This window comes from Salvelinus sp. IW2-2015, linkage group LG22 (genome assembly GCF_002910315.2).
Source record: "Salvelinus sp. IW2-2015 linkage group LG22, ASM291031v2, whole genome shotgun sequence".
Taxonomy (NCBI): Eukaryota; Metazoa; Chordata; class Actinopteri; order Salmoniformes; family Salmonidae; genus Salvelinus; species Salvelinus sp. IW2-2015.
Window position 1 is genome coordinate 9,271,123 of NC_036862.1, and position 13,179 is coordinate 9,284,301.

At 42.5% G+C, this 13,179-nt stretch overlaps 1 protein-coding gene across 1 annotated transcript; it reads right to left on the reverse strand.

The window, feature by feature from the left end:
- Positions 1–599: 599 nt before the first annotated feature.
- LOC111982806 (potassium channel subfamily K member 6) lies at positions 600–12,110 on the reverse strand. Its single transcript, XM_024014406.2, has 3 exons — positions 11,553–12,110; positions 3,509–3,904; positions 600–1,755 (listed from the first exon to the last, which is right to left on the reverse strand). Exons 1-3 carry the CDS (start codon positions 11,866–11,868, stop codon positions 1,523–1,525), a joined length of 945 nt encoding a protein of 314 aa, XP_023870174.1. The 5' UTR covers positions 11,869–12,110; the 3' UTR covers positions 600–1,522.
- Between the last annotated feature and the right edge of the window lie 1,069 nt (positions 12,111–13,179).

Sequence of the window (13,179 nt, forward strand, 5' to 3'; positions counted from 1 at the left end):
TGCTGCCACCACCATGCTTCACCGTAGGGATGGTACCAGGTTTCCTCCAGACATGACGCTTGGCATTCAGGCCAAAGAGCTCAATCAGATAAGAGCATCTTTTTTACTCATGGTCTGAGAGTCCTTTAGGTGCCTTTTGGCAAACTCCAAGCGGGCTGTCATGTGCCTTTTTCTGTGCAGTGGCTTTTATCTGGCCACTACCATAAAGGCCTGATTGGTGGAGTGCTGCAGAGATGGTTGTCTGAATACTTTCCGAATGCCCTGTATGTTCAGGTCATGTGTAGATATTACAGATAACAGTCCCAAACTAATTAAAATGCCACGATCTTCCCATTTGTGTCTGCTGGGAAACATGAGTTTGGGCCCTCCAACATTAGTCCACAGGTTTAATGAACTGGACAATTACGTTCCCTTAGTAATATCAAAAAAGGWTTCAGGAATGTGGTGTGTTGTCCACTATTACTGAAGCATGACACTTGATATGCATGAACAAACAAGAGTGAATTTAGTTTAGTAATTGTGTTATTACATTGGTTAAAATTATTACATTCATAAAAAGTGACCCACTTCATTTTGTAATAATTATTACATTATGCACAAACTTTTAGCAATTTATTATCAGCATTTATAACAAATGCAGAAGTTATTACATTAGCAACCATTACATTATTGGCAGATATTACATTGTCAATGTACGTAGTAGCAAATGACAAACTTCATACATGCTAATCCTGAACAATCTGTCACACTGACACTTCCTAACATTGAACAAATGACAACTACACATCAGAACACAGATACTTGGTTTTTATTTTCAATCCTTTTGTTCCCTAAATTTGTTATCCTTCAGATGATATCCTTATCTTTTTTTWAAAACACATGACCATGTCACACCACATGCAAAAACAAAGCCGGGAAGGCCCACGCTAGTCCTGGGAATGTGCTCCATCATATGACTCAAGACAAAGTCTCAAGCAATGGCTTTTTCATAGTTACTAGGGAGGGGCAACAAACTCCTTCAAAAGATGGCCACTATAACGAGTTTGTTTAGTTTTGAAATATCAGATATTTCTGTATGACCTTCCTTGATCAACCCTGACCTAAAACCACAAAAGGGTACATGAAAATACATCCACAAGAAAATGTCAGTATATGATACTTAAATATTTTTTGGTCTGAAACAAAAAAAGTGATAAATAATCAGAATCAGTCCCGACCAGAAGTGTTCTCTGCAGGTTATGGAATAACAACCTCCTCCCACCTTGACGCACAACCCTCGCCAAGTGTCAACTGGGTACACTGGTGCATCTGTAGAGTTCTTGTTTCTCTTTGGTTTAGTTGAGCTGTCGTAGCAGGAAGGTCTGACCTGACCCATGAGTTGCCTCACAGTGGTAAAGATGGTCTTTGGTGCCTATATAGTGTCAGGTTTTAAACTCCTCCCTGTGTTGCTGTAAAACAGTGACTGTTGTTTAGCTGTTTGACCTGACTGATGTAAAGGAGAACGGGCCAGTGGAGTGAGTCCTTATCGGATGATGGTGTTATAGGAGGTCTGGGAGGCCGGATCCAGGGGCTTGGCCGAGGCCTCCGCCTCATGCTGGTCCTCATGGCCGGCCTCGATGATGGGCTCCCTGTCCTCCTCTATATCCTCGTCACAGTGGGGGAGCTGGAAGAAAGAAGTCAGGCCATGCAGGTCGGCCATCCGGTGGAAGGCACGCAGGACCAGGTACATCATCATCAGCCCTACAAACAGGTACACTGCAGAGGACAGAGAGTACAACATCAGCAAGTAGACACTGTGGGAAGAAGCATTATACATGGACACAGTCACTTGTCTCACAAAGCGCAAACTCACCACACTGGTGTGCTCGAGGTGTATTCCTGCTGGACAAGAAGACCAGCTATTCAACAGGCTTCCTCACGATACAGTTATGCTTATATGCCATATCATGGTTCATTTGTTTCAACAGTTGTTTCAGTGCAGCTCAGTAAGCAGAGTAGACTTACACCTCCCTTGTGACTTAAATTCTGTCATGCCATGTTGTGGGTATATTTTTTGACAGGAAAAGTATATTCCGATATGAGCAAAACAACCTAATTTCCCAGTAGTTTAAACTTTAATGAGAATTACACCCAACATTTTTGCAATTGTCTGAGAATGGTGCTGAACCATATGATTTTTTTTTTTTTTTAAGGGTAAAGTGTGATGAACAAGCTTTAAATTTAAATTTAAATCCAGGTCATGTGACATGATCAACCAAAACAGGCCCTAAAACAAGGTATTTAGACAATGCCACAGAGTACAACAAATACCACTAGGCTCTAAACAGTGAGGTTATTTTGAGAGGATAAAAAGGGTAATTCCAGTAATTCAATTATACCATAACTCTGACAAATGTCATGTGACAATATGAAATCCCTCCAAGTACAAGTTGGGTAGATGGTGTGGTATCCTTGACTCCCTACTGCAACATGCCCTTGAGATGAGAGCAATTTCACCAGACATTACACTCTTCCCAAAACAAGAAGCCAAATTCAAATTCACCCATCCAGTATACCAACCAAATCACAGACATTGTGAGATACATGGAGGGGGCAGTGGAGCGACACTTTAGTTTCCTCCTGAAAACCACAAGGATGCCTCCTCAGACTTATACAAATATACTCAAAGCGATAAGCCGTACTGCATATTTGCAGTATCAGAATTACATGTCTAGGGTCAATACAGGGATAAGGAATGCATCCATTTTCTTTCATCGGTTGAACCATGTTAAATCGGGAGACTCATGCAGTCTCTGCATTCTGACTAATATCTTCTGACATTTGGCCCACAAATGTTGTCTCAGGACATTGAGCACAATGAAGAGCAGAGGTGTCCTGTCATCTTCAAATTACGAGTATTGCAAACATATCTTACATGAGCACATTTAAAAACTCAAACAAAACAGCATTTACTAGTTCTTAAAATTGCTTCCTTGGACGTTATAGATCCTTCTGACCAGAGTGCACTACTTGAGAGGAGGAGGAGCACTCAGGAAGCGCCAGTTCTCACAACCGAGGTGTGAAAGTTCCTGCGGTTTCACAGAGACACAACACCATATTCCACCAGAGGGCCTAGCGATCTCAGTGCTGGACAAGATGTCACATTCTGGCTTCTCTAATGTGAGGTGGTGTTGGGGCCGAGCGTCACCCACTTCACTCAAGTGTCTGCACACGGTCAAAATTGTCAAGTCCACTTATTCCTATGCACATCCCTCTGTTTAAAACATTGATGCAAACTCCACCATATCGTGCAGTCACTGTTCATACTTATTTCCTGGTTTTCTATTCAAAAAAGGGGGAAAACAATTCTAACTCAATCATGAACACCAATATTTAAGTTGAATGGGTAATGACTATCACGGAATTTATATGACATTAGTCTGAGCTGTGTCATGAGCCATGTCAGGGTGCCTTGCTCTGTTATCAAACACACTCAGACTAGTAACACACAGACTAGTTCATGACTCACCCATCACAGAGATCTTATACAGCGACCTGAAATTCTGTCCGGGCTTCTCGCCAGGCACGTAGTCGCCCAGGCCGATGGTACACAGCGTGATGAAGCAGAAGTATATGGCGTCCAGGAAGGACCAGGTGTCCTCGATGTAGCTGAACACCACAGCAGGTACCACAAAGAAGCCCAGCACCACCACCAGCAGCAGGATGGCGAAGTGGACGGCAGTGGCGGCGAGAGGGTCCAGGCCGATCTTCTGGCGGAACATGCTGATGGGTCCGTAGGTCACCAGGTGCATGAGCCTCTGGACGCAGGCGGTGAGCACCAGCATGGTGAAGGGCACTCCCAGCAGGGCGTAGAAGATGGAGAAGGCTTTGCCCTTGTCCGACAGGGGCGTAGTGTGCCCATATCCTGGGGAGGGTGGAGAGAAAAAGAGTGAGACAGAGCGCAAGTTTATAGAGCTAAGAAATTATTAGGATCCCATACAAGCAAACACAGTACAATAGCAGAGAGGTAAGTGATCTCACTATCTAGAAAATTAAAGCTATGATGGGAACAAGTCGGTTATCATTGAACAAAATGAAAGTCAAAACAATCCACTGTAGCTAGGCCACTCAGGAACATTCAATGTTATCTTGGTAAGCAACTCCAGTGTATATTTTGACTTGTGTTTTAGATTATCGTCCTGCTGAAAGGTGACTGAACCAGGTTTTCCTCTAAGATTTTGCATGTGCTTAGCTATTCTGTTTCTTTTATAAAAAATTTAAAAACTCCCTCGTTCTTGCAGATGACAAGCATACCCATAACATGATGCAGCCACCACCATGTTTGAATGTATGAATAGGAGTATAAGTGATGTGTTGTGTTGGATTTGCCCAAAACATAACGCTTTGTATTCAGGGCAAAAAGTTCATTACTTTGCCACATCTTTTGCAGTATTACTTTAGTGCCTTACTGCAAACAGGATGCATGTTTTACAATATTTTTATTCTGTAAAGGCGTCCTTCTTTCACTCTTAATTAGGTTAGTATTGTAGAGTAACTACAATGTTGTTGACCTATCCTCAGTTATCTCCTATTACAGTCATTAAACTGTTATAAAAACACCATTGGCCTCATGGTGAAATCCCTGAGCGGTTTCCTTCCTCTCCGGCAACTGAGTTAGGTAGGGTGCCCTTATCTTTGTAGTGACTGGGTGTATTGATACACCATCCAAAGTGTGATTCATAACTTTTTTACCCATCTACCATTAGGTGTCCTTATTAGTTCTCCTGGCATCCGCCAAACCCAGATTTGTCCGCCAGACTGACAGATTGTGAAGAGTTCATCACACACAGAGAATGCATTTCCACTGCTCCAAAATCCAATGGCGGCGAGCTTTACACCACTGCAGCCCAGGCTTGATATTGCGCATCATGATCTTAGGCTTGCGTGCGGGTGCTCGGCCATGGAAACCCATTACATGAAGCTCCCGACCAACAGTTCTTGTGGTGATGTTGCTTCCAGAGGCAGTTTGGAACTCAGCAGTGAGTGTTGCAACCAAGGACAGACAGTGCATTCGGAAAGTATTCAGACCCCTTTACTTTTTCCACATTTTTGTTACATTACAATAACCCTAAGCACACAGCAAAGACAACGCAGGAGTGGCTTCGGGACAAGTTTCTGAATGTCCTGGAGTGGCACAGACCGAGCCCGGACTTGAACCCAATCTAACATATCTGGAAAGATCTGAATATAGCTTTGCAGCGACGCTCCCCATCCAACGTCGTGGACTTCAGGAAACCCCTATCCACATCGACAGCAGTGGAGAAGGTTTTAAGTTCCTCGGTGTACACATCACTGACAAACTGAAATGGTCCACGCACACAGACAGTGTGGTGAAGAATGCGCAACACTGCCTCTTCAACCTCAGGAGGCTGAAAAATGTTGGCTTGTCACCGAAAACCCTCACTAACTTTTACAGGTGCACAATTGAGAGCATCCTGTCGGGCTGTATCACCGCCTGGTACGGCAAACTGAGCACCTCCCCACAACACGCAGGGCTACTCCAGAGAGTGAGTATGACGGTCGCACCATGCGCATCACTGGGCAACACTACCGTGCTCCAGGGACACCTACAACACCCGATTGTCGACAAGGAAGGCCAAAAAGATCATCAAAAGGACAATAACCACCCAAGCCACTACCTGTTCACCCGCTTCAATTCCAGAAGGCGAGCTCAGTACAGCGTGCTATCAAAACTGGGACAGAGAGAGATTGAAAAACAGGCTTCTACTCAAGGCCATCATATTGTTAAACAGCCACCACTACACACAGAGGCGGGCTCGCCTACCCTACAGACTTGATATCATTAGCCACGTTTAAATAAAGAGAAACACAAGTCACTTTAATAATCCACTTTAAGAATGTTTAACATATCTCACATTACTCATCTCATATGTAAGTGGGAGAACAAAGTATTTGATACGACTGCAGATTGCAGGTTTGCCTACTTACAAAGCATGTAGAGGTCCTTTCATTTGGTATCATAAGGTACACTTCAACTGTGAGACGACGGGAATCTAAAACAAAAATCCTGAAAATCACATTGTATTGTATTTTTAAGTAATTCATTTGCATTTATTGCATGACAATAAGTTATTTTGATACATCAGAGAAGCAGGAACTTAATTTTGGTACAGAAACCTTTGTTTGCAATTACAGAGATCATACGTTCCTGTAGTTCTTGACCAGGTTTGCACACACTGCAGCAGGGATTTTGGCCCACCTCCTCCATACAGACCTTCTCCAGATCCTTCAGGTTTCGGGGCTGTCGCTGGGCAGTACGGACTTTCAGCTCCCCCCAAAGATTTTCATATTGGTTCAGGTCTGGAGACTGGCTAGGCCACTCCAGGACCTTGAAATGCTTCTTACGGAGCCAACTCCTTAGTCCCTGGCTGTGTGTTTTGGTTGTTGTCATGCTGGAAGACCCAGCCACGACCCATCTTCAATGCTCTTACTGAGGGAAGGAGGTTGTTGGCCAAGATCTCGCGATACATGGCCCATCCATCCTCCCTCAATACGGTGCAGTCGTCCTGTCCCCTTTGCAGAAAAGCATCCCAAAAGAATTATTTCCACCCCATGCTTCACGGTTGGGATGGTGTTCTTTGGGGTTGTACTCATCCTTCTTCTCCCTCCAAACACCGGTGAGGGAGTTTAGACCAAAAGCTAAATTTTTGTCTCATCAGACCACATGTCCTTCTCCCATTCCTCCTTTGATCAGTCAATGGTCATTGGCAAACTTCAACGGGCCTAGACAGCGCGCTGGCTGAGCGGGGAGACTGTGTCGTGCACTGCGAAGATTTTAATCATGACGGCGTAGTGTGTTACTAATGGGTTTTCTTTGAGACTGGGTCCCAGCTCTCTTCAGGTCATTGACCAGGTCCTGCCGTGTAAGTTCTGGGCTGATCCCTCACCTTCCTCATGATCATTGATGCCCCACGAGGTGAGATCTTGCATGGAGCCCCAGACCGAGGTGATGACGTCATCTTGAACTTCTTCCATTTTCTAATAATTGCGCAACAGTTGTTGCCTCTCACCAAGCTGCTTGCCTATTGTCCTGTAGCCCATACCAGCCTTGTGCAGGTCTACAATTTATCCCCGATGTCCTTACACAGCTCTCTGGTCTTGCCATTGTGTGGAGAGGTGGAGTCTGTTTGATTGAGTGTGTGGACGGGCTGTCTTATACAGGTAACGACGTTTCAAACAGGTGCAGTTAATACAGGTAATGAGTGGAGAACAGGAGGGCTTCTTAAAGAAAAACTACAGGTCTGTGAGAGCCGGAATTCTTACTGGTTGGTAGGTGATCAAATACTTATGTCATGCAATGAAATGCAAATTAATTACTTAAAAATCATACAATGTGATTTTCAGGATTTTTGTTTTAGATTCCGTCTCTCACAGTTGAAGTGTACCTATGATAAAAATTACAGACCTCTACATGCTTTGTAAGTAGGAAAACCTGCAAAATCGGCAGTGTATCAAATACTTGTTCTCCCCACTGTATATCCTGTATCCTTCACTATCTATTCTTTGCTATCTATTGCATCTTAGCCGCCCTGTCACTGCTCATCCATATATTTTATACTTATTTATTCTCATCCCATTCCTTTACTAGATTGTGTGTATTAGGTTTTGTTGTGGAATTGTTAGATATTACCTGTTAGATACTGCTGCACTGTCGGATCTAGAAGGATAAGCATTTCGCTACACTCGCAATAACATCTGCTAACCATGTGTATGTGACCAATAAAATTTGATTTGATCTGACCTGACAGCGCTTGAGGGGGATCTGCAGAGAAGAATGGGAGAAACTCCCCAAATACAAGTGTGCCAAGCTTGTAGCGTCATGACTCTAGGCTGTAATTGCTGCCAAAGGTGCTTCAACAAAGTACTGAGTAAAGGGTCTGAATACTTATGTAAATGTGACATTTAATTTTTTATACATTTGAAAAAAAATCTACACCTGTTTTTGCTCTGTCATTATGGGGTATTGTGTGTGGATTGATGACGGGGAAAAAAAACTATTTAATCAATTTTATAATAAGGTAGTAACGTAACCTAACAAAATGTGGAAAAAGTCAAGGGGTCTGAATACTTTCCGTATGCACTATATGTCAGACGGATGGAGAAATCAGACAGGATAAAGTACACAAAAATATATTCATGAATATGTTCATAGATGGGTCAGATTATAACCATAAAGGCTAGATAGGGTACACACACTTCAAGACTCATGGTGAGATTACATTTCATAGATTGACTTCTTACAAAGTGGCACAACAGTTTACAGATTCAACACATCAACTACTGTTTATTTAGGATGTTGAAAGTAAAATATTAAAGATGACACTGTGCAATTTAGCCAGACAGGTTTAGAATAATTCCTCATCTATTTTGATGGGCAAACAAAGTTAGCTGGTTGTCTTTGTAGGGAGGGAGTGAGACGATCAAATGACAGTGTCGCGAGTCAAGCACAATGTTCCATACAACTATTGTTTTCTTGCCTGACAGACAAACTACAGAGTTTGCCAAATGTTAGCTGGAGCAGTTTCCAAATGAATTGCATTGGTAGAAACAGGACAAAACAAGCAACTTGTTAGCTGGCTATGTATAGCTTTACCTTGCGAACGTGACAAACCATGACCTAAATCCAACAGATTAACACAAATTACTATAATCTCCATTTCGGTAGCTAGTTAGCTGTATGTATGGATAGCTAGTAAAAGTGACAGCTGAGGTTGACGCTTCACAAGCGAAGCCCAAATTTACAGCCACACAACGTTCCTTGCCTGACAGACTAGCTAGCTACCTATAGCAAGCAGCTTGGGCCATATGAAATACATCTGTAAAAACAAGACAAAATAACCAGATAGTTAGCTGACTATATACAGCTAAACACTGCAACTATGAGACAGAGAGTAATCATTCCAGCTCCTCTGATGATGATCACTTGATTGGAACAGGTGAGCACGACAGGATTTGCTAATCTGAGCGCTATGCCTCAAATTTCTCAGCATCCAACATATCTGCTGTTTTCTCATTTCTTTCAACATCACGGGTCCGAATCCGTATCACCAACCAACATAGATACAGGCTCTTATACAGTGAAAAGTCGTGGACGCATTGGCACCGTCATTTTGAGTAATTAAGTGATTTATTTTCTGTTAAAAGGTCAAAATGACAGCATAACCTGTTTCTGGTTGATGACAACAGCCACGCAAATAAGACAACAGGTTGTTAGGAAGTTAATTCTGCGATATGGATGCAGATATTGTTGGAAAAACAAGGCCGTTCGCAGCCGCTATAGTATATATATATTTTTTAAAGGCAGTTGACGACCGCTATGGGTTCTAAAGGGTTAACCAACTAACCGAGGATTTAAACTTAGCCTTGCATAATCCCCTAGACGCAGTCACACCGTTAAAAACAAACTAAATTGTCACAAGAAACTAGCTCCCTGGGATACAGAAAATACGAGCCGTAAACCAAGTTTCCAAAAATTGGAAAGGAAATGGCGCTCCACCAAATTGGAAGTCTTCCAACTAGCTAGGAAAGTATCGTGCAATATCGAAAATCCCTCACTGCTGCTCGATCACCCTATTTTTGATACTGTTGAAAAGCTAACTAAAAAGCAGCATTCCTTCCCCAAGTGAGGATTGCCTTCACTTCAGCAATGATGAATTCATGAACTTCTTAGAGGAAAACATCCTGATCATTAGAAAACAAATTAGACTCCTCTTTGTATTTGCGTATTTCTCCAAAACTCAGTTATCCCGAGTCTGCACAGAACAGCCAGGACCTCGGATCAATTTAATCCTGTGTCATTTTGACACATTCACAAAAATAGTCATGGCCTCTAAACCTTATTCCAACTAAACTACTGAAAGAGCTACTTCCTGTGCTTGGCCCTCCTATGTTGAACATAATAAACGGCTCCCTAGCCTCCAGATGTATACCAAGCTCACTAAAAGTGGAAGTAATAATGCCTCCCCTGAAAAAGCCAAACCTTTAACCCCAAAAATATATATTTTTTTAAATAAAGAAATCTGACTATCAAATCTCTCATTCCTCTAAAAATGTTTTGAAAAATCTGTTGCTCAGCAACTAACTGCCTTCCTGAAGACATAATTACTACGAAACCATCCGGTCTGGTTTTAGACACCATTATAGTTCTGAAACTGCTCTCGTGAAGGTGGTAAATTACCTTCTAATGGCATCAGACCATTAGAAGGCTCTGCGTCTGTCCTTGTGCACCTAGACTTTTATGCCGCTTTCAACACCATCGATCACCACATTATTTTGGAAAGATTTGAAACCCTAATTGGTCTACATGGACAGGTTCTTGCCTGGTTTAGATCTTATCTGTTGGAATGACATAAGTTTGTCCACTGGCAAATCAATGGTAAGTTTTGGTGTTCCTCAAGGTTCCGTTCTATGACCACTACTGTTTTCACCACACACACACACACACACACACACACACACACACACACACAGAGTATATCAAGCATTAGGCACACCTTCCTAATATTGAGTTGCACCCCACCCTCCTTGCCCTCAGAACAGCCTCAATCTGTCAGGAATGGACTCTACAAGGTGTCAAAAGTGTTTCACAGGGATGCTAGCCCATGTTGACTCCAATGCTTCCCACAGTTGTGTCAAATTGGCTGGATGTCCTTTGGGTGGTGGACCATTCCATTCTTGATACACAGGAAACTTGAGCGTGAAAACCCCAGCAGCGTTGCAGTTCTTGACACAAACCGGTGTGCCTAGCACCTACTACCATACCCAGTTCAAAGGCACTTAAATCTGAACTCATAATGAGAGGCTGCAGTTGCTCGTGGGTCTGCTCACCCACATATTTTTTAATTTTAGAGTTAATTTCCTGCAATTATACACATTTAGTCATTGCGTGAAGCGACATTTTTGCAGTTTTTAATGATATCTGAGTGAGTCTAATTTAGAAAATCAATGGGGGACCTCGCCAGGTAATTCAACCATGATAACAATATTAGATAGCTGGCCGCTAAACTAAGTTAGGAATCTAAAAAATGTTAGCTGACATGGGCTAATTGACTGACTATCAGTGATTGACATAACAAGTGTAAAACTCCTGATTTCGAAATTGCACCATGTCAGTCTACTAATCTAGATTGCAACGGTAAATTGAGACCCTGACTTAGTCAGTGGAAATGGATCTGAGGGCTTTCAAAAGGAGGACCACCAGTTGCCCATCCCTGCTTTAACGACTTTGAAGCACTGATACTGGGGCAGTTACCTGAAAAACCACATGGCCCATTGATGCTGGCATGTTTTGGTCACTGAATACAAAAAAATGCCCAGCTACAACTGTAATTTGTAACCAATCAGTGTTTCCTTGAGTATCTTGCAATATTAGCAATTAAGTTGTTTAGAAATGTCTACATGGATTTGTCTTACACGGACCAGCCGAAACAAAACGAAAACGATGTAGGCCTAACAAAGACAAGTGACGTTAACGTTATAGGCTATTTACTTACCGACTGTCGTTACTAAAGTGTTGGCGAAGAACAAAGAGGAAGCCAAGTCCCAATTAGAACTCGCAGAAGAATTCGGAAGGATAGAAACCCCATACTTATTGGCTTGTAAAACTCTCTCCAAAAAGTTTTCAAGTGATGTTGCATTGACGCAACTTTGGTTGAGAAACTCTTCCTTCAGGACTTGTATGTCTCTTTTTAGTTTGTCCTCCACCGGCCGTTCGATGGTGGAGAAAACGAACGCTCCAAACAACAGATAAGCAACATAGAACAGTATAAAACCTGTAAGCAGTATCCAAGATTTGTACCACGAAGACATTTCTCTGCTTTCAATGTCATCCGCCAAACTGTGACTTTGTAGCCTACTTCCCTGCCTCCGTCCGCTCAAGTTGTACGTGTCGGCAGTCCTCCAACCCACTGTTACAATTTTGACAAGGATGTGTTAAAACGCCTAGAACTCTGCAAATAAACATGTTGAGAATACACTGCACCCTACTGTTCCTCATGATAACAGCATGTCCTTAGTCTTTTACGTTCTATTTCTATCTGCAATAATGTGAACGTTTCAATCACCTGAATTTAAGCCCCAGATCTGGATCTGCAGACTAAAGTGAAGAGCTATGGGGTGGGCCAAAAAGGAACTAGAGTATACTGCCTCACTCTCCTAGTTTCATATGTCCATAATGGCTTCATATAGTTGTTATTGCAGACAGAGATTGCTTCGCCTTGAGCTTTTACGTAAAACTAATACATGTGATTAGGGGAGCCATCGTATCACATGCTGCAGCTGAAGAAAATAGCAACACCAGGATATGTTTTTCTTCTTGCCAACCATGCACTGAACTATACCAGGGCAATGTGCACAGTGCGCATTAGGCAAACAAACTGTTGACTTTATTTGATAGCTTGCCAAAAGGTCATCTAAGGCCACTTGCATATTTTCACTTAAACACAGTCAATGCCACAATATCTGGTGAAAATAGATCCTCTGACTCAGCAACTTCCTATTAACCAATTCAGCACTACTGACAGCCCCAGATTACCGCATTTGGGGCCCCGGGGCACCTACTTAAAAACAAAAAGGAAAACAGCTAACTTCCTGCATTTCAACACATTTTGCCATGGTGCAGAGAACAAAATAGCAGTTTTATAATGCTATTTTACATTTTATCATGAGGCTGAGAGGTAATTTTGCAGTTTTAAAGCTAATTTCCTGTTTTTCTACATTTTGTGCCATGGGAAAGAGAAGAATGTGCTGTTTTACAGCTTATCTCATGCTATTCTTCACATTTTGCCATGAAGCTGAGAGAAAATTGTGCAGTTTTTAAAGCAAATTTCCTGGAGGTCATGGGGCCCAGGTCACCTGTCCTGCTGACTGATCGGTAATCCGGCCGTGGCCACAGACCAAAATCTTCTACATGACCTCCTTTTGGGCCCTTTACCTGTCATCATCATACATGGGAGACGTTACAAATTTGCCATTCTGGTAGGGGGCATTCTTGGCCACAAGGTTAGAGTGGGTAATGAACTGAGAATAGCATTGCTCTGTCAGTTTTCCTCATTAGCAGTCTTATGTAATGACTTGAAGGCTTTGCACAGTCTTGCCAGTGGTTACAGCTGATTGTGTGCT